Genomic DNA, 26,639 nt, shown 5'->3' with positions numbered 1-26,639 from the left:
GGAGGGCAACAAAGTAATTCTTTCGATGATGATGTTCACAGTGTATTGTGCAGCATGATGTGCTATGTAACTTGCTAGATATCTGAATCCTTCTGCAGAGCATCCAAGATATGTCACTGCAGACAGTGCAGCAGGCTGACAACTGAAATTTATATCGTGTATCTCTGCTTCCTCATCTAGAATGGCCATTGCTTCAGACGTACCAGGCAATATTCCACGAAGCAAACTCAGTAAGAGGAACTGTTGTTGGTCATCTTCCAGTCCCACAGAGAAAGAGCTCAACAATGGAATGTCATGGGCGTTCTATCTCAGAAGCAAAACATATAGATGATTTTTCACTTCTTTTGGAGGATGATGATGATAAAAAAAAAACCAATGCTTCTGATCTGTGAAAACACATTTTGGAGACAATCTTGATTCAGCTGTCCTTTGAAAATATACTTAATGCCAAGAGACAGGAGGCCAGAATGAAGGCCAAATAAAGAATTAATTGCTGTTAACAGTACTTTCTGGAATTACAATAGTTGCTTTCTGTTATGAACCCGCAAATTTTTTTTTTTTTGAGTTGCTCATTATTTCCATAAGTGCTCATTAATACCGTTTTGTTGACTATTGTATGAGAATTCAGGATGTCAAATGAGTCACTAACAAACTGAAAGAATGTTGCGTGTTTGTTTGGGTTTTTTTTTTTCTCCCCCCCTACAGATATTGAATTGCCTGAGTAGTTGTATTTGAAAAAAGTTGCAAGGCTAGATATACTCTTTGGCGGTCCTTACCTTTAACACTGACATGAAATAGTGACAGTTTTGGGCACATTTTAATTTCTGTGTTATCTAATGATTGCAATTCATTGATTGGTGCTTCAGTAATTACTTTCCCATCAGAAAGCTTTATGCTTTTGTCAAGGAAGTGGTTGTGGAGTACTTTGTTAAAATGAGGCACATCTGAAAATACCCACAATCAATATGCAATGTTACATTGCATTCATGTCTGAAGCAACAGGCACTGCGGTGACTACAGCCATTATGACATATGTGAATTATATTCATGTTTTTGAATATGGACAAACTTCAGCTGTATAATGGAGTGATGACATTGAAAATTTGTGCCAGACTGGGACTCAAACCCAGATTTATCACTTGTCCTGAGCAGTCACCTTAACCATTTCAGCTATCCGAGCAATCGTGGCCAGACCCAAACTTCCATATGTCGTCAGTATGTCTACAACCTGCACTCGTGCATTCATAATGTATATTGCTGTACAGAGGAGACATTTTAATTGAAAGTTGCTTGCCAAATATTTACCACAGTAAACTGGAAATCTGTGTTAGTCCCAATCCAGCACAAATTTTCTTGGTGCCCATTTCTTCTGACATGCATTTGCTACAATATCGTATCTTTGTGTCAGTAGCAAGTGACTTCCAATTGCAGTGTCTCCCCTGTAAGGAAACATACATGATGAATGTAAGAGTGCAGATCATAGGCACATGGATGACGACATATGGAAATTTGGGTCTGGCCATGAAGCATGCTGAGATAGCCAAACTGGTTACGGTGATAGCTTGCGACAAGCGGGAAATTTTGGTTTGAGTTTCGGTTCAGCACAAATTTTAAATATCGTAATTTCATTATACAGCTGAACGTTGTATATATCCACAGCTGTGAATACATCTCATGATTAGTGTGCAATTTGTTCCACACACATTGATTTTTTTTTTTTTTTTTTGGGCCAAGATCAGAAATAACTGCACCAACACTGTAACCCATATTATGAAGGGGGGAAACTATTGAGTTTAGCAACACCGCAGTCCTCTGAATATCAGTCATAAAATACCAGCTGTTTCCATCCTGAGGTAAGTCCACAAACCATGACAACGTGCACATTATTATGGAGGCCAATAACACAATCTACCACTTCACCAAATGCCACACATCAGTTGAAGTTAAATTCCAGGGAGTGGAAAATTGAGTTTGTTCTTTAATCAATTGATTGCTAAAAGTATGCTTGCTGCATTCCGTGGAAAGCATGGCTTTGTCGTCGCCCTATACTGGTACCTGGGAAACTGCTTAGACACTCTACCTGACTGCTAAGTGCCTCACATGTTAATGTCAAGGGCACATGTAGACATGTCCAGAGCACTGGGGGACAGTAGCAGCAACACACATTAACATGTCCAGAGCAATCAAAGGGTTAAAAAGGTGTAGCTCTTCCTAGAGAGTGTGAATTGTCACTGCTGTGTGTGTGTGTGTGTGTGTGTGTGTGTGTGTGTGTCCCCTCTTTCCCACTTCGCTTGCTTCTTTCCAAAAAGCAAACAGCTGATTTGAGTTTCAGAGAAAAGATCTTCAAAACATCCTTTACTTTACTGTATACTACATTATTTGCAGCTAATTGACTCTCCTTTTGTGTGTGTGTGGGGGGGGGGGGGGGGGGGTGAAAGGCCTCAATTTCTCTCACAAGTGTCGTTCTTTCTTTTACATCACTGCTCACAGTTCAGAGTTCTTTTTAAATGCTCCATTTCTTTCACACAATTCCTGACACAATTCTTCATTTTCTAGGTTGGTTACGTCAGTTAACGTGGACTGATGGACCTTCAGTTTCCATGTACAGCATCTGGTTTCAGAACTTTTCTGGCAGGTATATTCAGCAGATTGGCTCACAAATCCCACATGTAATGGTCTGATTTAAAATGCCATGAACAAAAACTAGCATTTGAGACATAAATATGGCCTTCTTGGTAACACTTTCCTGCCCACACTCATTGAAGCTGTATGTCCCTGGGGAACTGAAGGTAATTCCAGTTTGTTTTTTCTTCCTGTTGTAAGACAGGGAACTAGTGACAGCATGCACATGAAGAAATGAAACAGAACTCCTCCCCCCTCCCCCCCCCCCCCCCCCAAACGTTCTCTCTCACACACACACACACACACACACACACACACACACACACACAATAACAGTAGCTTCCTTGCTGCTACAGCCACATGCTTCATTGGTGATGTCATGTGCAGAACAATAATTTTCAAACTTTCCGGCAGATTAAAACTGTGTGCCGGACCGAGACTTGAACTCATAGTTGTGCCACTCCAGTTCTACTCCTGGAGAATTTCATTAGGCAGACTTGTATTCTAATTTTATCCCTTTCTGGGCACTGCCAGTGTTTCTGCACCATAAATTAAAATGGGAACATGGTCTTGTACAAATTTCTTTCTCATTTTGGTACAATTTTTTGTTTTAAATTAGGCTTCTTGTGTCCTGAAAAGTTCTTCCTATCTATGTACTTCAAGCACTCTGCTTTTTGCAGCATCTCCTTCTCTGAACAAAAATTGTTACTCAAGTCTGTTCTTGCTTTACACTATTTCCACTTAAATCTATTTTCCCAAGAATCTCATTCTATAATGGGCAACTATTTCTTATTATGCAACTAGCTGTTTGTGGATCTGTCTCACTGTTTCATCATGAATGTTATTGCAAATTACAGTGTCTTATTTTTTATATTTTCTACCAACTTTTATGTTGCACTCTGAGCTACACTACCCATGGCTACAATAAGAAGCACTGAGATGACACAGTCTTGTCTCGGATCATTTTTCAGTTCAAACCATGTAGTTACGACCATTCTTACTTTCACCCAGCTAAGGTAGCTTTGTACATAATTCTAACTTTGCAGGCCGGCCGGAGTGGCCGAGCGGTTAAAGGTGCTACAGTCTGGAACCGCACAACCGCTACGGTCGCAGGTTCGAATCCTGCCTCGGGCATGAATGTGTGTGATGTCCTTAGGTTAGCTAGGTTTAAGTAGTTCTAAGTTCTAGGGGACTTATGACCACAGCAGTTGAGTCCCATAGTGCTCAGAGCCATTTTTCTAACTTTGCAAATTGTTTTCATACTCTCTCTTCTTGCTCCCAGATTTTGCACGTGCATATGCTGTTGCATGCTTTCTTTGTGTCTGAGGAAGCCTTTGATCTGAATCACTTTCATATTCATAATGGCATCACTATAATTTCCTAACTGCAAATTTTAGATCCACAGTTGATCTTCCTAACCTTAAACAGCATTGGTCTCCTCTCAAGCCAGGCTTACTATTTGGAACAGACTGTGGAAGAACCAACAAAAAGAAGAAGCCACAGGAGATAAAACTTTAGATGCAAAGAAGCAGTTAGTCAATTAAATGAATAGTGACATTTTCATTACATTCTTAAAAACTGAAGAAAAGTTGACTCTTTCCTATGCTTTTCTCATATTGCAAAAATCTACATTACAGGGAAACCAAAAATTGGCACAGGAATGAATATTTCATTATAACAAAACATCAGTTATAGGAAGTAACTGCCAAACAGTAAATTCACAGATGATTAAGCTCTGAACATAATGAAAAAAATCTTTATATACCATTGAGTATGAAAGCTTTGATATTCTCTGCATCATACTTTTATTGTTCCAGGTCATTTTCATATAGTGAGTAGCACTGCCTGTAGTATAAACAGTCCCTTTCTTTAGCTGATTGTTTCCAAACTTTCTCTCGCTTGAAGAAAAATAAATTGTAAGTTTGTAGACATTCCAGAAATTAGACTTTGTATGAATATGTTGATTGAATAAAAAAGGACGTGTAATTCCAGAATAAAATATTCACCCTTTAAATTACAATATTATTTGCTGAACCATTAAGAGTGTTACTTAAGTGAAATCAGTAAGTTTGTTTGTTGTTCATATAAGTGGCAACAAAGTGTACAGCCACAATGAGATCTCTGTGCTGATTATGATACCTCTTCGAGAGTAACAACCCTGCATTCCTGTATTTTTGATGGTACAGTAGTGTATTTGAGGCAGCAGCCAGGCCTGCCAATAGTTTTACACTAATTGCTGTAACCATTGTTCTGTGCAGTATTGCTGCCAGCATTGTGTTCAATGAGATTACATTTCATGTACTGCTCATTCCATAGATTCATTGTGAGGAGACCCTTGATGATGTTCAACAAGTCAGAAAACATGAATATGCAGTACATATTTACACAAAAACTGTTGTTAAAGTAGTTGTATGGGACCCTGAGTGCTGAGGAAGTGGTCTGTACCCTATCAGTGCTTACTCCTATGTACTTTGCAGAATTACCATACTGACTTCATTATATGGCTTACAGAGTTTGTGGTTGCATCAGTCTTGGCGTGAACCTGATAATGTGAATCATGATGTATAGGATGTGATGTAATAAGACACTCAAATTACTCATTGTATCTCAGATTCACAATAGTGTAATACAACAGTTTAATGACTTTTGCTCCAGGTGAAGCCTTTTATCATCTGGATTCTCCAGTAATCCGTGTAACTGGAGTTGATACACCTATGCCATACTGTAAGACGTTAGAAGAACATGCTTTACCACAGTCAAAAGATGTTGTCGATGCAGTAAAAAAAGTTTTGGGTGTAAAGTAACTGGTAAGTTAAAAATCTATATTTAATTTTGTTAGCATGATGGTACACTCGTTACCTTACCCTAAAGCTGAAGGGTTAAAACTTTCATTAAGTTTAACATTAAATTGGAGATACTATAAAATTTGAAATATAATTTGAGCTATTAAGTTTAGGGACACTTTCTTCAACTGCAACTACTCCAGCGGTCTTTCCTAGATAGAAACATTAAAATTTTGATGTGAGTTTATAAATTGACATATATTTAATGTGCATATTTTAAATTAATAAACTATATACTGTGCTTAATATAAATGACAGATTTTAATCAACTACCATGTAATTTTTTAAATATGATCTCTGGAAATAACCACAGGAAAAATATGCAACAAATAAGTGTAGCTGTAGTGATTACACATCCTAAATTTTAGAAACTAAGATAAAAAAAGCATTCACAGGACATGTGGATAGCATAACAAAATTAAGTAGTTAGTGGCCCTTTTCATAAACTTTGTGACTAATTGGTCATATTTGACACCAAAAGGATTAAGTGTTAATAAGTAAGCTTGTTATTTGGCATATTTTACATAAGTAGCCCCCAGTATCCTATTTCTGTGTCTGCTTTAGAGGTAATTTGCAAAATTAGTCCCTGCAATTCCTTATGTGCTGTATTTGTGTACCCAGAAGGTGAAAGTGAACACCTTAAAATAGACCAGTAGCGGCTGCTATGTTAATGATAAGTGGATGCTTCCTGTGTCACCTGAGAGTGCCCTTTGACTGTTGTTACATATCTTTACTGAGAGTGTTGCATCTTCTGTAATGCTTTGTTGAGTGAAATTCTCAACCAGACTGTTAGAAGCCACACACACACACACACACACACACACACACACATTGTCAGAAAAAAACTGAGCAAATCATGATAAAACTGCTCTTCTTAAAGAGGCTAGAGGCAGAAATTAAGTTCATTTCATTTGTGCATGAAGGCAAGGATATATATATATATATATATATATATATATGTGTGTGTGTGTGTGTGTGTGTGTGTGTGTGTGTGTGTGTGTGGGCGCGCTAGAGGCAGAGTGTATACCCATCCTTTTTTCCCCCTAAGGTAAGTCTTTCCACTCCCGGGATTGGAATGACTCCTTACCCTCTCCCTTAAAACCTACATCCTTTCGTCTTTCCCTCGCCTTCCCTCTTTCCTGATGAAGAAACCGCTGGTTGCGAAAGCTTGAATTTTGTGTGTTTGTTTGTCTGTCTATCAACCTGCCAGCGCTTTCGTTTGGTAACTCACATCATCTTTGTTTTTAGATGTAATGTTAGTGATTTGTTAGAAGTGCATCTCATATTCTATGCATCACTACTATGATTTCTATTGAATTTATGTGGAATGAGTTAATTTTCAGGATACACAAATAGAATTGGTTTTTGTGTATGGCTACATGCTTTCTCATTTTCATAGAACAAATATCTCATTTTACAGGCTGTAAGACACACCTTAATTTTTAACCAATTTTTTAAAAATGTAACTTTATCATTTTTATTATTAGATTGTAAAGCCAGCCTAAAAAAATTTTCAGTTTATAAAACTGAACTGACCTTCAGAATCCTAGGAAATCATCACCTGAATTTTCTCCTTCTCGTTTTTCGTCACCCTCTTCATTGTCATCTTCATATATAAGATGGTCTTCACTGCCATTGAGAGCATTACGTATGTTGCACTTCTTGAAAGATTTAACAATAATATTTCCTCTCACTCTAGATCACTGTTGTTTTATCCACTGACACACTTGTTTGATTGTAGATAATTTTAAATTTCCCTTAGACATGAATTCATGCTGGATTTCATCAGTTTGTTCCATTCCTCTCTCATATACACCTTAAATGGTTTATTAATCGTGACATCAAGAGGTGGAAATTGTGAAGTAAGTCGTCCTGGAATAAGAGCAAGCTCTCTGTTTACCTGTTTCAATTTCTCTTTCACAGAATTTTCAAATGACTACTAAACTGATCTAGCAAAAGATGATTTCTTCTTCAATAAAGCACTTTTCCTTTTCTCCCACACTATCTTAATCCATAATTCCATACCAGCCTCATCTGTCCAACCCTTGGCATTTACGTGAATGACAACAGTTGGAAGTATTTAAGAAGGTTTTGGCATGTTTTGCACTTGCTAATCATTGGATTACGTTTAGTACTGCCAGTACAACATGAAATAACAACAGTGTAGTGCATTTTTTTGTGTCCACTTGTTTTTATAGTTGTTCTTTTAGCACCTTTCATGGCAACAGTTCTGTTACTCGGCACATCAAATGTCAGAGGAGTTTTGTCCTTACTCGCTGTTTGGCTTGGTACCACACAGGTTTTCTTTCGGTGTTAAATAATAAAGCGATTGAAAGATAATATTTCCTCTTCATACTCTTGTAGCATTTACAGAGATGTTTTGGGTTTGGTTTTGACACTTCATAAACTAATAGCACCAACAAACTCCACCCTTAAAATCTGTTAAGTTCCACTGTAGCACTAGCTTACAAGCATGTATTCGAATCATTTTTGTATTCCAGTGCAATTTTGACGGTGTCCTTGAATCCCTTTCAGTACGTCATCTTCTAGTTTTGGCCATTTTGTATTCAGTCCTGTATTTGCACATTTAGTCTTCATCATTTTTTTCAGTTCTTCTTTACTAGTCCTTCAATCATGAATGGCTTTTTCTGTTGGGTGAGGGCCAAAATGCTACTCAGCTACTCTGTTTCCATGTTCTTCTGCACATGCTATTACTTTCAATTTATAGTCCGCATCATATGAATACCTTTTATTTTTTAAATTGCAAAACTAGGTAGTAACAAAAATATTGTACTGTTACCAACACAGGCAGTCGGGTAGATGCAGTATTTCTTGATTTCCAAAAGGCATTTGACTCAGTATCCACCTACGCCTGTTATCAAAAGTTCAATCATATGGTGTGTCAAGTGAAATTTGTGACTGGATTGAGGACCTTTTGTTAGGGAGGACACAGCATGTTATCTTGGATAGAGTGTCTTCATCAGATGTAGAAGTGACTTTGAGTGTGCTTTAGGAAGTGTGTTGGGACCCTTGCAGTTTATGTTGTATAATAATGACCTTGCTTGTCCCCGGGGGCTCCCCACACTTTGGTGGGTTCGTTTTTGGCTACCATGGGGCCCCAGCCTTTGCAGTGTCTTTCCCCTTCCATGCTGCATGTATATATCATCTTGCTGATCGTTTTTCCCCTCCCTTGGGAAACATATCAGGGATGTTTTTTAGCAATGTGTTCTACATATTCAGTAACCAACATCAGAACACACTCTCCACTGCTTTTCGTTCCTTTTTCCTTTATTTGTTCCCCTTCTCCTATCCTCCACTTCAGCATTTGAGGTTCCTATTCTACTTCTTCTCTCTCTCCTCCCCCCCCCCCCCCCCTCCTCCTCCAGGTGTGCTTCTGAAGGTGACTGGGTAGTGCGTAATTCCCAGCCCTGGGTCAACAGGTAGGGTTTGCATGTATCCCCTGGTACAGGCCAGGTGCAGGGAGGGGTGATCCCCTGAGCTGTTGGCTTCCCAGACTGCCAATTGATCCTCAGTCATGTGTTCGGGAGATGTGACCTGAGCTGTGAAAAATCATGTAACGCGGGTGCAGCCCCCTCCTAGTGGGGACCCCCAGTTGGAAGGAGTGCTCATTGGAGGCACTTTCAATCATGGAGGTTTTCTCGCAATGAGTCAATCATCATCCTCATAGTCTATGTCTGTTAAATGTAAATGGAATGAGGTTCATGATTCAAAGACCCTCTCAGGTGCACCATGGTTCCTCATGGTTTCAAGTATTGAAGGTGGTCAGTCCTTTGCTATGGTAAATCTGTTTATTATTCAGAAAGGTGTTGATGTAATTGCCAGCCCTGTGAAATGCTGATCTCATTTATGCAATGGCAGTTTGCTTTTGAGACTACTTCTGATTCAAGCCCAACTGCTTGCAGCTTTGCTGAGGCCCATCCAATGCTGAATTCATCATGTGCTTGTATTTACACTAGGCTGCTCGATGGTCTGACCGAGGCAGAAATCCAAGCATACCGCTCTGATTAGGGTGTCATTACAGTCCATCGGGGCTGGCTCTCTCTCTCTCTCTCTCTCTCTCTCTCTCTCTCTCTCTCTCTCTCTCTCTCTCTCTCATTCTCCTCGTCTCACTTTTGATAGAGTGGTGCTTCTGTCCAAGATCAAAATAGATAATGAAGTTATCACAGTCCAAATGTACATTCCAAACCCTATGTGCTGTTATCAGTTTCAGCATTACAACCACACTCGAATGTCCTGTTGACACCCGGCCAGATGTATAACATCTGGTACGGGTGCTCACAAGGGCATTGTCCGCCTCCTCGTCCCCACTGTATCAGTTTGCAATGGTGACCATGCAGCCTCCTTGTCCCTTGTATCTCGATGATCGGGCCTTCCATAAGATCCAGGTGAAGAAAAAGTGCCTTACCCTGTCGCTTGCAAGTTGTTGGCTAGTCAGAAACAGTGTTCTACCATTTGGCACTTACAGTACTGTCTTGCTACATCTCACTCCAAAAAGGACATGGCCACGCAGACATGTGACCTCAAATACAGCAGCACAGTTTAAAAATCGTCCAGTGTCATGGTAACATTCCCGTCTCCTCCTCCTCCTCCTCCTCCTCCTCCTCCAGCTGTGCAACAAGCCAAAAAACATTCTGCCTGACAATGTAAAGTCACCTGCTACACAACCGGCAGGCCAGAAGGAATACACCCATGGAGACTTTTTACGTCCCTCCAGCCAACAGACATCTGACTACTGCCCTGCCAACCAGAAAGGCTCCAAGAAGTCAGTCAAAGGCAAGCAGTCTTCTTATTCACTAACTCAGAGATCCTGTTCAATGGTGTCACCACGTGATACCCTCACCCGGCTGACCACCATGTCGCCGGTGTGTGCAGCCAGCCGTTTTTCTGCCCTGGACTCCACAGACTGGCAGAGAGAGAATCCTGATGCCTCTGTAGATCTCATGGAGCAGGATCCTCGAACCTCTGCACCCTTTGGAAGTGAGTCTTTGAAGGCTGTTACTTGGCAGCTGCCGAGTGACACCACCTTGATTTTTTTCCCTCCTCCACTTTCCTCGTCATGGCTCTCCTTGAATGGAATGTCCATGGCCTTCAATCCAACAAGGAGGAATTACAGCTGCTCTTGGAATCGCAGCGTCCATTTGTTTTCTGCCTCCAGGAAACAAAATTGCATCCTCACGACTGCTTCGACCCCTTGCATTTCTTTCTGGTCTCCTTTGATCCTTTGACCTTCTACATCTACATATCTACATCTACATACATACTCTGCAATCCATCACACGGTGCGTGGCGGAGGGTACCTCGTATCACAACTAGCATCTTCTTTCCCTGTTCCACTCCCAAACAGAATGAGGGAAAAATGACTGCCTACATGCCTCTGTACGAGCCCTAATCTCTTATCTTTGTGGTCTTTCCGCAAAATGTAAGTTGGCTGCAGTAAAATTGTACTGCAGTCAGCCTAAAATGCTGGTTCTCTAAATTACCTCACTAGCGATTCACGAAAAGAACGACTCCTTTTCTCTAGAGACTCCCACCTGAGTTCCTGAAGCATTTCTGTAACACTTGCATGATGATCAAACCTACCAGTAACAAATCTAACAGCCCGCCTCTGAATTGCTTCTATGTCCTCCCTCAATCCGACCTGATAAGGATCCCAAACGCTCGAGCAGTACTCAATAATAGGTCGTATTAGTGTTTAATAAGCAGCCTCCTTTACAGATGAACCACATCTTCCCAAAATTCTACCAATGAACCGAAGACGACTATCAGCCTTCCCCACAACTGCCATTACATGCTTGTCCCACTTCATATCGCTCTGCAATGTTACACCCAAATATTTAATCAACGTGACTGTGTCAAGCGCTACGCTACTAATGGAGTATTCAAACATTACGGGATTCTTTTCCCTATTCATCTGCATTGATTTACATTTATCTATATTTAGAGTTAGCTGCCATTCTTTACACAAATCCTGTCCAAGTCATCTTGTATCCTCCTACAGTCACTCAACGATGACACCTTCCCGTACGCCACAGCATCATCAGCAAACAGCCGCACAGGGCTATCCACCCTATCCAAAAGATCATTTATGTAGATAGAAAACAACAGCGGATCTACCACACTTCCCTGGGGCACTCCAGATGATACCCTCATCTCCGATGAACACTCACCATCGAGGACAACATACTGGGTTCTATTACTTAAGAAGTCTTCGAGCCACTCACATATTTGGGAACCAATCCCATATGCTCGTACCTTAGTTAGAAGTCTGCAGTGGGGCACTGAGTCAAATGCTTTCTGGAAGTCAAGGAATATGGCATCAGTCTGATACCCTTCATCCATGGTTCGCAAGATATCATGTGGAAAAAGGGTGAGTTGCGTTTCGCAGGAGCGATGCTTTCTAAAACTGTGCCGATGCATGGACAGCAACTTCTCTGTCTCTAGGAAATTCATTATATTCGAACTGAAAATATGTTCGAGAATCCTGCAACAAACCGATGTTAAGGATATTGGTCTGTAATTTTGAGGATCCATCCTTCTACCCTTCTTATATACATGTGTCACCTGCACTTTTTTCCAGTCGCTCGGGACTTTACATTGGGCAAGAGATTCGCGATAAATGCTAGCTAAGTAAGGAGCCATTGCAGTAGAGTACTCTCTGTAATACGGAATTTGAATCCCATGAGGACCTGGCGATTTATTTATTTTCAACCCATTCAGCTGCTTCACAACGCCAGGGATGTCTATCACTATGTCCTCCGACGGGAATCTGTAAGAGACTCAAACGGCGGTATGTTTGTACAATCCTCCTGTGTGAAAGATTTCTCAAAGGCTAAATTTAAAATTTCAGCTTTCATTTTGCTGTCTTCCGTTGCCACGCCAGACTGATCAGTGAGTGACTGGATGGAAGCCTTCAACCCGCTTACTGATTTTACGTAAGACCAGAATTTCCTTGGGTTTTTGGCAAGATCTTTTTACAGCAGCACGAATCTCTACTAACTTTTGCCTGTCCTCATTCTCCCAATCTTTCTTGTACCACGAGTGCAACTGTCTTTGCTTCCTGAGCATTCTCCGAATTGTGCTGTTAACCCACGGTGGGTCTTTTCCATCTGTAACCCACTTTTTCGGCACATACTTGTCCAATGCGGGATTTACAATGTGTTTAAAATTTGCCCATAATTCTTCCACATCCTTCATACCAGAAGTAAATGAAGTCGATTCATTTACTAAGTGGGATGCTAACAACTGCTTATGTGCTCTTTTGAGTAAGAATACTCTCCTAGCCTTCTTGACCGACTTTTTAACTTTTGTACCCATAGTCATAATGACAACATCATGATCACTAATCCCTGTCTCAACACTAACACTGTCAATGAGGTTTGGTCTGTTTGTGGCTACCAGATCTAAAATATTTCCATTACGCGTTGGTTGTCAATTTAGCTGCTCAAGACAGTTTTCGGATAAAGTGTTCTAAAGTAATTCACACAATGGCTTGTCTGTACCTCCTGTAATGAATCCATAGACATCCCAACCTATACTAGGTAGGTTGAAGTTGCCTCCAACTAATATAGCATGATCCGGGTACTTCTGCGATACAGAGTGTAGACTACCTTTGAATGATTCTAGAACTGTCACGGTGGAACCTGGTGGTCGGTAATAACACCCAACAATTAACTTTATTTCTCCTAGCCCTATTAAACGTGTCCAGATAACTTCACAATCACACTCTACTTCGACCTCAGTAGACACAATATTTTTGTCAACTGCAATGAAGACACCACCTCCTACGGTGTCTAATCTGTCTTTCCGATACACATTCCAACCCTCACTAAATATTTCAGAACTTCCTATCTCAGGGTTCCCCCCCACCCCCTAAACACACCACCTTTACATCTTGGTCCTGTTTCTCTTCTGTTCGTTGAAACTATGAATTTCCTGAGGCTCATGATCGGCAGGAAACTTGCTTGGTCCTCCCAAGTGTCTTACTTTGCTGCCCACTGTACTCAGTCCCTCAGTATCCTACGTGTCCTCAGCGGTACTTGCTGGGGAGTGGATCGGACCACCTTCCTCCATTTGCACTAGTCCCTTGTCTGTTAGAAACCAGACAATGGGTGCTTTGTTTATGCATCTGCATGTCCATCCATCTTACGCTGTCACAATACTGTCCACCATCGAGTGGCCACTGGTGCCTTTTACAGTAGCCTGGTTGAGTGTGTGTAGAATCTGTCAAACTACTGCTGCCATACCGCCATGATTTTCTCCTCAAGAGATATGCATGCCATTTGTCATGCCTGGCCACACATCCTATGCCTCCTTCTTCAGTGACTCCTTTGATCACCAGTATGGGGCATGCCCCTCTTCTCTGTTACCTCCTGGAGTTCACTTTTGGCTATTGCTCGGGTAGCTTAACTTCACGCTACCTGCCACTTTCCCAGTGGGTGTGAACTCTTCGTCACCTTGGCTTCGTGCGGTGGCCTGTGTTCGCCCTGGCCTTCATTTGCTCCCTAAGGACACTACTCCATCCTTGTCCTATCACCTTCGGTTACACAACCTTTTTGTGTACACTGATGGCTTCAGACTGACCATGGTATCGGGTGTGCCTTTGTCATTGGTACTGACAATTTTCTGTTCGGCTTCCAAAACACTGCTCAGTATTTACAGTGGAGCTCTTTGCACTGCATCAGGCCACACAATACGTCCGGCAACACAGGCTTTTCAATTGTGTCATCTGCTCTGACTCTCTCAGTGCTCTTCAGAGCCTGTGTGTGCTGACACTGTCCATCCTTTAGTGCAATGGATCCAGGAAAGATTTCACTTGCTCACTCTTGATGGAGCCATTGTGATCTTTATGTGGCTCCCTGGTCATGTCAGTCTGACAGGAAACAGATGCTGATGCTGCTGCTGCTGCTGCTGCTGCTGCTGCCAAGGCTGCAGTCCTCGTACCTCGGCCCACTAGTTCTTCCATTCCCTCAAATGAGCCCTCTTGTCATGAGATCATTTTAGCTAGGTTGCATACTGGGCACTGTCTTTTTAGCCATTGCCATTTGTTAAGTGGTGATCCCCCACTACTTTGTGCTCATTGTCCTCCATCTTTGATGGTTTGTCATTTCCTGACAGAGTGCCCTTTTTTTTTTTAACCACTTACCTTCTGTTTTATGTTTGTCGTCTGAGTTACCAGCCATTTTAGTGAATGATGCGCAGGCTGTTGACCATATTTTACTTTTTATATGCCATAGCAATATGGTGAAGGACATTTAATTTTTCTTTCAGGACCTCTGTTGTCACTATGGCATATTTTGTGGACCTTTCTCCAAGTCCCTGCTGTTAGCTGTCTTTCCTTCTATCGATTGGGCTTAACATGTAATCGCCTTTAACTCCTTTGTTGTCTTTGTGTTCTATGTTCCTGACATGGGCGCGTATGACCCTAGTTGTTTATGCATGCTGCAACAAAACAAAAACAATAATGACCTTGACGTTATTAATACTAACCTCAGTCTTTTTTCAGATGATGCAGTTACCTATAATGTTAGTAGTCTGAAAGAAGTTGCTAAATATTCAATCAGATCTTGATAAGATTTCAAAGTGGTGCAAAGATTGGCAACTTGCTTCAAATGTCCATAAATGTAAAGTTGTTCCCTTCACAAAATGAAAGAAATGTAGTATCCTATGACTATAATATCAATGAGTCTCAGTTAGAAAAGGCCAAGTCATACTACACTTTGTAGGGATATGAAATTGAATGACGAAATAGGCTCAGTAGTGGGTAAAGCAGGTGGTAGACTTCGGTTTATTGGTAGAATACTGGGGAAGAGGAGATTGCTTCACAATTACTCTTGCAACCCATTCTTGAATATTCCTCAAGTGTGTGGGACCTGAGGACTAGATTAGAATAATTACAGCATGCACAGAGGCATTTAAACACTCATTCTTGCCTCACTGTTTATATGAATGGAACAAGAAGAAACCCTAATAACTTGTACAATGGGATGCACCCTCTACCATGCACTTTTCAGTGGTTTACATAGTATGGACATGGATGTAGACAGTGTTAGCGTGTATTTATTGATATCACACGTCATATTTATTGGTATCACATATTTATTGACATCACACATCGTGCTTACTTAAATTATTTGAAAAAAAAAGGTTAAATTTAATAAATTAAAGAACAATAACTGTGCAGCCAAACACTGAAAGTTTCTCAAAAGAAATCATTGTCATAACTGTAGAGCTTTCTACTGAGAGATTGTTGTTTGTTGTTGTTGTGGTCTTCAGTCCTGAGACTGGTTTGATGCAGCTCTCCATGCTACCCTATACTGTGCAAGCTTCTTCATCTCCCAGTACCTACTGCAACCTACATCCTTCTGAATCTGCTTAGTGTATTCATCTCTTGGTCTCCCTCTACGATTTTTACCCTCCACACTGCCCTCCAATGCTAAATTTGTGATCCCTTGATGCCTCAAAACATGTCCTATGCCACTTATAAACCCTCCCCTATCTATTTCTTATTGTAGTGTTCACTGTAGTTTACAGCAATCAGACGAGTGAACGGGGTTCATTACATCAGTTACACAGGCAGTTATTAAATCGAACTGTGGGCCTAAAACAGTGTTCAGCAATGCCATTTGTCAAAAAGAGCAAAATTCCAGTAGTAAGTGGTTAAAAAATGTTCTTAGAGCCAACTTATTTTCTAAAACTGTGCTGTAGGAGTCCGCTAGTAGTACTAACAGCAAATAAATATAGAGATCACAATTAATGATGATGCTATTTATTGTCAAATAAAATGCAATAGACAATATATGATAATGCATATTTCACGCAAACAGTGGCCTTTCATTTCTTTGGAAATTTTGACTTGGTCCGCTTTGTTTGTTTGTTAACTTCAGGAAGGATTCCAGAGTCTTGTCAATAAGGCTATTTCTCAGTTTACTTTTTATGAGGTTCGTGCTTGAAAAAGCTTGTTGACATGTATATGTGGAACTGAAAAATGAGAGAACAACAAATGCTAGTTGCTTCTAACTGATGCAATGAGTCTGGAATAGGTGTTAGAAATTACCATGTCTGCCTTCTCTGGGTCTTTCAAACCAGACTGTTTGTGCTGTGAACTAAGGTCACCATTTTTTTCTCTCTAATTGTTCCAAAACAGCATTAAGCAGCTCAGATTTGGAGCTCCATAATTCCTCGTTTTTTAGCTGTAGCAATTGCATTTCAAAAGTGCCAGTTTCAATATCAACGGGGGAATTTTGTTTTGTTGCTTTAGCACTGAGTGGCTGATGACACTTTGCTATTCCTGAACTCCTGAAACCTCTGCAGGAAAGCTTTTCTCGTGTTTAAAATTGTTCTTGTGTAAAAGGAAATGTCAGTTAGCAAGTTATTTTCCTGCCAATATTTCAGCAGACTTGGGAAGTGAATTAACATTCCTCTCTCCAAATCTTGTGCCAAAAGAAACAATATATTTTCAAATAAAGTTATGTCTTCTAACATTGAAAAGACTGTTTTCCATTCCATTGTAGTTCACAATTCAGCTCATGTAGATGGGCTGTAATGTCTACCATAAAACAGAGTTTTTGGATCCATTGCCCTTATATTAATTCAGGATATTCATTTCCCTTTTGTAGGAGAAATGCTTTAATTTCTGATAAGAAGGAAGTGAAAAGCTGTAGAATGTATCCTCTTGTAAGCCAATGTACCTCGTTATAAAGCAGAAGATCCGCATATTCACTCTCCATTTTAATCAAACATTCCTTAAATTGCCGATGATAAAGAGTTTTAGCCATTATTGTGTAGACCATCTTAATGACTAGGTCCATCACACTTTCAGTTTCTTCTGGGAATGTGCGGGCACAGAGTGCTTCTTGATGACTGATGCAACAATAAACAAGTACATTTTGGCTAACTTTTTCCGTGAAAAGAGAAGCAAAACCCTTTCTCAGTCCTGTCATACTTTTTGCCCAGTCTGTTGCAGCTGAAAAAATTTTATCAATTGGAATATGGTATGTGTTCAAGCATTCAGTGACACTATTTGGTCCCTTGCTTACTGGTACTTGGCACGTGAATATAAAATGTGGAGTGCTGACCACTGAACTCCCTACCACGTAGTAACTGACTCACCGCAATCTTACACTAGTTGCACACGACAGGTAGAGTGTCATTATAATTTTGTTTTGCTTGTCAAGATATATTATCCAGCTTGCAAACACATGCATTGTTAATGCGCAGCTGGAGAGTTTTATATCATGGTCTGTAGTAGGGAAGACAGTGGCTGCATGAATCTTTGACAAAAAGTTGTTACATGGGAGACTAACATCTTTTGTGTTTATTACAGTATGAGAGATTTTTATGAAAAAAGTGGTCGTTGTGCTTGGATAAATTTGAATTCCATAAAAGGGAGCTAGCTTTCTGGAACATCTTAGAAGCCTTTCCTCAATTAAAATCATTAAATAATTTTAATATATCCAAAAGAGTCACAAAATGATCCTAGAGCAGTCAATGTCAAGAGATAAGAAGTAAATTTTATGTACTACTCCTGAGGATGCATATCTTTGATACTGCAGTAGTTAAAAATAAATAAAAAAATAAAAACAGGGTCCAGTGGGTAATTCTAATTCGAATCATGTGACATTTTACCTACACGTAGCACCTAAAATATGAGTCATATTCAAAAACAAAAATAAAAACTCACAAAGTTATATAGCTTACTAAATTGAGAGCAGATATACCTGTTAGATTCACAGCTAGTTGGAAGATACAAGAAGTTTAATACACTGTGTAGATATTTTCGTCAATCACACTCCTTTTCTCTGACCCGTCTGGCTCCTACCACTACACTCTTTGATAATCTTCTGTCAAAGAGACACTTAAAATGATTGCAGTGCAAAAGTAACGAACACTCTGCATAAGCGCATCTATAACATCAGTTTAAACCTCATCATGGTCGTAAAGTTTGGCAGGAGTTGTAGTCGGAGATGATTTGTCAAAGAACCACATTGAAGTCGCCAAAGAGTTGCATGTGGCTCATGAGCCATGGTTTGCCAACCACTGGCCTCAACCAACCTTTGCACTGCATTTTTTTGTGTATAGGGAAACTATACTTAATGAATAAGTGTTTTGAAATAACTCACTCAAATACAATTTTGTTTCCCACTTGCAACAAGTTTGTGTTCACTCATCAGTATCAATCCAACACTCAGTCTGCTTAGTCATGGGAGTCACTTCCTGCACCCCCCCCCCCCCCCCCCTCCGCCCCACCTCCCCTTTACCCAACTATTTCACAGTACACATTTTTCAGCAGTTTAGTTATTTCACCCAAAATTGTTCAAGAATTCTTCCAGATTTCAACACAACTGCCATGTACTTGTAATGGCTGCCACACACACATCACTCCATGATCTTCAGACAGCTCAGAACTTGCAATTATACACATTTGCTTCACAAATTTCTTTCCATGATTATTCAGTCATGAACACTACTTAGATACTTCCCTTTACCACACTGCCCCTTGTATTTCAAAATTAACTTCTGTCCACATTTCTGGGCTGCAGCCTGACTGTCATCCTCAACCACTAACCACTGACTGACTCACTCCAATGCCTCAGAAGCACATGCAGCCCATCTAGGATTTCCTGACCATTGGCATGTAGCTAGCTTCCAGAACCTTCTAGATAATTAGCGATATCACAGCCATTGTAAATGAGCTGCTAATATTGACCTTTAGTAATGGTGTAGACAACATTTACACAATGGTTCGTTTGCCCATGTCAACTGTTACGCTTACACCACTGTTGTTGGATGGCCACTTCTGCCCCCTAGAATTGTGTATGCAGGAGGCTGTGGGGTTGATATTTCCAGTACCAAATCCAGTCAAGAACTCTGACTCAGTCATTGGAATGAAGTTAGAGTGCGTGCAAAATAATGTGGGTGGCAGATGTGCAACTGGCAGGGCACACATGGAGAGAGCAATACTGGTAGGGTTGCAGGCAGGCAGGTGGTGCTGTAGGGGAAATACCAGGCACTGGAGGGGAAGTGTCCTTCTAAACTGAAGCCTATGCTTTTTTTTATTTATTTATATTTTTTATTTATTTATTTTTGTAAATATTAAAAAGAATGCCACTGAAAATGCAGCAAAAGCAGCAATTTATTTTCACCTGGCTTTTGTCTTAAAATTTGCTTCTTTTGCCAAAACACAGTGGAGGTTATGCAATGTCAGCTCATTAAATGTTGTGGAGACACAGTTGCAAGATAATTCTGAAATAGCGGTTTATTAAGTGAGGAACTGAGGAAAAGTAAGATCAATAGCTTATGAAAAAGCACATCCTCAGTAAAAAAATACACATGAAATATCTTAACTTATGTTGTTGCAAAACCCACAGCATTTCTCTTTTCACCAGTTATTGATGGTCCTTAAAAATTACATTCTTTCATTGAAAAAGTCTGTAGTTAGTGGAATAGCACAGTAGATAATGAAGTGTTGCATAATGACCATATGGCAAAATACTCCCCTCTTTGTGTGCTATCATTTGCAAAAATCTCACTTCGATATCACAAATCTTTAATGAAAAATGTGAAATGTCGTGGATATTTCATTCTGTCTTTATTGCTGTCGCACGTGATTGCAAATGAGCGTGCTACATCAGATAGATTTTCTTGAGATTCATGGCAGATAGAGACCTCCACCCAAGTCAAAAGAAAACTTCAGTATGTTAGCTGAATTTCATATGCAGCTACATATTATGCAATATGCACCGAATGCAAAATCGTAAAGATGTGTATTTTCCATTGCAAACATTTTCAAAATTCTCCCAGTGTCTTACTTAAATGCAAAAACTCCACTAACCATGACCATTTATGAAGTGAAGAGCACATCATCATGAAGCTGACATACAATGCTATACGTAATGCAAATTTTTTTACCCAGTAGTGTCTGGGAAACTGTTCGAGAAAGATTCAGGGCAGGTGCCTTCATTCTTTCATCGCAGCACGTCGCCAACCAGTTGAAAGCAGGTATATGGTGTCAGCCTTTCCTTCTGAACAAACGAATGAATTGACTCAGTGCCTTGGATGAAAATTAGTCACTGCACATCTGGCACCATACCCTGCATGAACTTTACTGTTAGAATTGGCCGGTGGGTGGAGGGTGGTGGCGGCAGCATGTACGTGAGGTCTGTTCAAAAAATTCCAGAGCTTTGTACACAAAATTATTCTACATCTTCTTTTTACTTATTATGAATGTTCTCCTTCAAAAGGCTCTCCTCCACAATTGATACTCTGCTCCCAATACCATTTCCACTTCTGGAAGCAGTCTTGGTATGCCTCTTTTTGGATCATACGAAGCGCTGTCTGCAAATTTTCTTTTATCTTGTGTATTGTTGCAAATCTTCATCCTTTCAATGGGGTTTCTAACTTTGGTAATAATAAAATGTCTGCAGTGGCCAAGTCTGGAGAGTACAGAGGATGAGGCAGCACAGTGATAGCAATCGTCACACACCAACAGGAATGAATGTGTGGGTGCATTATTGTATGCAAGAGCCATGAATTGTCTCGCCACATTTCAAGCAGTTTCCTTCTCATATTTTCTCACAGGTGTCACAACATGTCCCGGTAGTACCATTGAGTAACAGTTTGTTCCTGTGAGACAAATTCATAATCCTTCAAAGTCAAAGAAAACTATCAACATGACTTTGACATTTGATCTGACCTGACGAGCTTTCCTTGGTCTTGAAAACCTTTCATGACCCATTGTGAAGACTGAACTTTGGTCTCAACATCATAACCATGGGTCCACGTCTTATCGCCTCTCACTCTCATTTACGTAATCCGAAAGCTCCTACAGATTGTGAAGTGAAGGTCTTTCTGGTCTTGACTCCTGAGCCATGGCACGAACTTGGCTGCAATGTGATGCATTTCAAGATGCTTTGTCAGGATTTCATGACATGATCCAACTGAAATGTTACATTCTTCTGCAATCTCTTGGACAGTCAGTCTTCAATTGGTGTGCACAGTTTCATTGATGTTCCTGACATGAGTGTTGTTGGTAGATGTTGAAGGGCAGCATCGTCGGTAGATGTTGAAGGGTGTCCAGAACAAGGGTCATCTTTAACTTCCCATCAAGCCATTTGCAAAATGTGATGAACCATTCATAACACTAAGTATGGCTTAAGCACTCATCACTATAGGTTTCCTGCATCATTTTGTCTCTCTCTGTAAAGGTTCTCTTGAGTTTCAAGCAAAATTTAATGCAGACATGTTACTGCTCTAACTCCGCCATCTCGAAATTCGCAAACTGTGCAACACAATGTTCTATCCTACAGCACTGAACAATAAGTAACAGAGATACAACAATGAAACTTTCAGCAGTTACACATTAAACACAGGTGTTTGCAGGAATGCAAACCACATTTCAGTCCAACACACCATTAACATGAAATTATGAATGATCCAGAATTTTTTTAACAGACCTCATATACTTCCCATGTCTGGGTGTGTTAGTAGGATCTTGTTTCCAGTCATGTAGCCAACAGTGTAAACGTGATTTACAATACAGCATGTAGCAACACAGCCCACTGGTATGGTAGACCATTGCATTGCAGAACACTATACCATCATGCTGGCACTGTCTGACTGCAAAGTTACACAAGTGGCTGCTGTGGTCTCCCTGAGACTGATACCACAACACTGTAGTGTGGGAATAGCTGTTCAGAATCTGTATTGTAACATGCGACCAAAACTGCCTTCAGTGCAAAAGCAGAAAATTGTTAGTTATCAGTTTTTGGCGAAGCCCGTTTTTCTTGCTGGCATGGAAAGTTGATTTTCTACCAAATTTGGAAAGGATTTATTTTGTATCCCTTCAGAATATGCACACTGCAGAGACATGCCATTTGAGGTTTACATACAATATTTTGACATGTCACCTTTGACAGAGACTGTTGTCATTGTCAGGTTGAAACAAGTACCTTGGCCTGCGAACATAGACTTGCAGTAATCTGTCGCCATAATAGTTGGCAGCATAGTTCGAAGGTGCAAGTATCTGTCTTTTTAATTTTTTTCACCTTTGCTTGACGGATTTGCCTCATCACGTTTTTTTGGGCTTGCCAGTTTAATCACTGGAAATTCTTTTTCCCCCTTACAATAAATCTGTCATCAAGCCCTTTTAAGTGGACATCACATTTCCCAACACTTTTGCACAACCATTTTTAACAAAAATGATCCAGTGTGGAAGATCTCTGGTTTGGTGCACCAGTCAAACATCATATTTTTGTTGTACACAAATACAAAAATGAAAACCTTCAAATACGACACTTTGGTGTTAACGAACATGTAAATAACAATATATAATGCAATTGCAACACATGGTGTGTGTGTGATGCTACGCAAATCTATTTCTGGGAACATGACAGAACACTGAGACTGGTTATTTCCATATTTGTTAAATATTTGTATTCACTGTTATGTGAAATGTGGTTTATGGCAACAGCTTTATCAGAAGCGTGGCCAGAGGTCTATGTTTGGTTGAGAGTTGGTGAAGCCACACAGTTTTATCTGCTCAAAAATTTGTAAAGCATGCTTAGACAAAATATTAAGTAAATTTCCCTTCCTGTTGTTTTGCTTAACTGTCCCTACTTGTATATGTATGTCATGCTATTATTTACAGTGTAATTTATCATTGATTTCTGTGTGAGGATCAGATTTCTTCAAACTGTTTCACTGTAGCTACTACTGTATTGGATCTATCTGCCATAGAAAATGTGAATTAATTGCTTATGAAACCATGATTTGTTGTGTTTTTGTAACAAGTACTTACAATTTTTTTCTTTCTTTTTTAGGTGAAGCTGGAGACATAAGCAGTGTGACGTGCATAAATTATTGAATTCCGTGTGAAATGATGAACATTTGTTATATAGTTTGTTAAAATTTTTATTGTTTGTTGTCTCATTTGTTTGTTGTAAATGTGAAGTGATTCTCACAGTGTGGCTGCAATTGCAGAGGAATTTGTTATGTCGCTTAAATTAAGTCTACCTCATAGGCAGCAAATGAATGCTTGATATTATGTAGACCAATTTTTCACATGATTCCTGTGTAATTTTTTTTTTTACTCTGATGAACAAAACAGCTGCAGAACAAGAGTTACGCGTGTTAGTGTACTGTCACTGCAAGTTCAGGTGCGGCTTGAAAATTGTAATGTTCTGGATGGAAAGACATGCATAGTAGTTGGTGAGAATAGGTATCATTAGAGATAAATTTTATGATACTATTTTGAATCTTCACTGGCTACTGATGAGATTCAAAAGTGTTTTTTGCTCATCGATAAATACATAAAACTGGACTATATCATGGTGTAGTTGTGTGAGATTTAGGTTGTGTATTAAATGAAAAACCTTACCAAACAAAAATACTATAGTGCTTACAATCTTAAAAGAAATACCATTCCATTCTCAATGTGCCAGCACAGATGACAAAGTTTAACAAATTTTCATTTGAAGCATGCAAACCAGCTGCACTCATAACAACTTCATCCTTTTTAATACATGCTGGAGAGAATTTTATGCATTGGTTATTACTCAAAAGAGGCAGTTCCATTGTGTGAAAAAGAAATGTGCTACATTTCACCATTGACGAATAACTCAGTTTATTGTGACCCATCACTACTAGCATGTAGAGTGTAAGGAAAATGAATCTCTTTCCCTCCCCCTCTCTCCCGGAGGGGGCGGGGGGGGGGGGGGAGAGGGGGGGGGGGAAGCAGAATTAGCGCGTGCATGTAAAAGTAAATCAATATGCAAGTTTGTCCTGGTGCATATACTGTCTTATATAACTACATAAATAGACAACTTGATGCAAACAAGCATAAGCTGTTCTGAAACGATAAGCTGTTCTGTTGCTTTAAGAAAAGTTTCCTCTGATGTGACAGATTCACAAATTGCTTCCTCAGTAGTTCGGCAAGGTGTGAGGCACCTTCAGACAGTAATAAATGAACACTAAGCAATACCCTTTTGTATTTAATTTATATATTATTGCTGTAACAGCACAACGTTTCTCCCTTTGTGTAATATTGGATCTACATATTTGTAGTATGTATATTATAGTTTTGCTTTTTAGTATATTTATCCCATCAAAATTTGAGAATTTAAATCTCTTGTCATTTAGCAGCAGTCTCCAACTGAGTGGAGCAGAAATCGTGAGTTCTTATGTGTTGCATTCAGAAATATTCACTAAGCTGAAACGCACTTGTGTTTTGTAACATTTGCGGTGTAATAAAGGTTGGTCAAAAGGGGAGGGGGAAGGGTGGTATCCATGGAGAGAAATGACTCGTTTGGCTGCAGCTCATTGCCAGTAAAAGTGCAAGCAACAGTGACTTAGCTTATCGTAAATTAATATTCTCTTGTACCAAACAATAGCACACAATAAGTATGATTAGATTCAATCATATTGTGGCAAATTTAGTTTTAAGATCAGATAGTTTTCAAAATATCTTCTTTTAGCTGGTATTTCAGCTGCTCTTCCTTGCTTCGTGTGTTACAACTAGTATATAGCAGCACTTTGAAATTAGTGGGACCAACTGAACTTTTTGTGGAGACGGTCAGAGTTAACTGAGATGAATACACGTGACATATTTTGTGGACATTCAGTGTTCAGTATTTACTGTACATTATTTTAATGCTGAAGTAAATTATAAAACCCACAAGGTCTTGAATCTTGTGTTTTAGTGTGGAAAGTGCTGGAGCTCATTGTATTGCAGGTAGACCACAAGCAGTTTGATAGTACTGAAGGGGAAAAAAGTCTAGAGCTGTTTACAGTTGAATAATGCAGAAACCAGGAAAAAGTCAGGAGAAAATTAGTGTTTAAATAAAAAAAAATCACTATTTCTACATTATACATATCCCACTAGCCACCAAGCGGTGTGTGGCAGAGGGCGCTATTCGCGCACCAAAGTCATGCCCCCCCCCCCCCTCTCTCTCTCTCTCTCTCTCTCTCTCTCTCTCTCTCTCTGTTCCACTCGTGGATCATGCGAGGGGAAAAATGACTGAATGAATGCCTCAGTACGAGCTCTAATTTCCCTTATCTTTGAATGGTGAACATTGCGCAATATGAAAGTTGGGGGTAATAATATATGCTTCACATCCTCAGTGAAGATTGGTTTTTGGAATTTAGTGAGCAGCCTCTTCCATTTAGCGCGTCGTCTGTCTGCAAGTGTGTCCCACTTCAAACTTTCTATGAGATTTGTAATGCTCTTGCGATGGCTAACTGTACCAGTAATGAATCTTGCCAATCTTCTTTGGACCTTCTCAATCTCTTGAATCAGACACAACTGGTGAGGGACCCATACACATGAACAATACTCTAAGACTGGACAAACTAAAGTATTGTAAGCAATTTCCTTTGTTGAAGGACTGCATCGCTTCAGGATTCTACCAATAAACAGCAATCTAGAGTTTGCCTTACCCGTTACTTGTGTAATCTGATTGTTCCATTTGAGATCATTTCAACTAGTCAGACCCAGATACTTGACGGGTGTTACCACTTCCAAAGACAGGGCATTTATTTTGTACTCCTACGTTAATGGGGATTGTAGCTTTTGTTACATGCTGTAGGTTACACTTACTAATATTGAGAGATAACTGCCAGCCATTATGCCAAGCATTTATTTTCTGCAAATCCTCATTGATTTGTTTACAACGTTCATGTGATACTACTTTCCTGTGGACTACAGCATCATCGGCAAACAGTCTAATGCCGCTGTCAATACCATCAACTAGATCGTTTATGTAAATCGTAAAAAGCAGCGGACCTATTACACTGCCCTGGGGCACACCTGATGTTATGCCTGTTTCTGTTGACGTTTCCCCATTCAGGAAGACACACAGCTCTCTGTCTGTTAGAAAGCTTTCTATCCAACCGCATATGTCATCAGATAGACTGTAAACGTGCACTTTTTGGAGCAAGCAATAGTGCGGAACTGAGTTGAACGCCTTTCGAAAGTCGAGGAATGTGGAATCAACCTGGGAGCCGGTATCTAGAGCCTGTTGTATTTCATGCACATACAGGGTCAGCTGTGTCTCGTATGACTGCTGTTTCCTAAAACTGTGCTGGTTTCTGCAGATGAGCTTCTCAGAGTCTAGAAAGGTCATTATGTCTGAATACAAAATATGTTCCATGATTCTACAA

At 40.0% G+C, this 26,639-nt stretch overlaps 1 protein-coding gene across 1 annotated transcript in view; it reads left to right on the top strand.

Moving 5' to 3' along the window:
* Positions 1–23,807, top strand: part of LOC126470283 (pyruvate dehydrogenase E1 component subunit beta, mitochondrial) — an 89,107-nt gene extending 65,300 nt beyond the window's left edge. The window contains exons 8-9 of the mRNA XM_050098034.1: positions 5,278–5,429; positions 23,303–23,807. Of these exons, the coding sequence (XP_049953991.1) occupies positions 5,278–5,426 (149 nt within the window). The 3' untranslated portion in view covers positions 5,427–5,429; positions 23,303–23,807. The remainder of the gene's footprint in view (positions 1–5,277; positions 5,430–23,302) is intronic.
* Positions 23,808–26,639: the final 2,832 nt, after the last annotated feature.

This window comes from Schistocerca serialis, chromosome 3 (genome assembly GCF_023864345.2).
Source record: "Schistocerca serialis cubense isolate TAMUIC-IGC-003099 chromosome 3, iqSchSeri2.2, whole genome shotgun sequence".
NCBI lineage: Eukaryota > Metazoa > Arthropoda > Insecta > Orthoptera > Acrididae > Schistocerca > Schistocerca serialis.
This window is presented reverse-complemented; position numbering and strand designations above follow the sequence as displayed.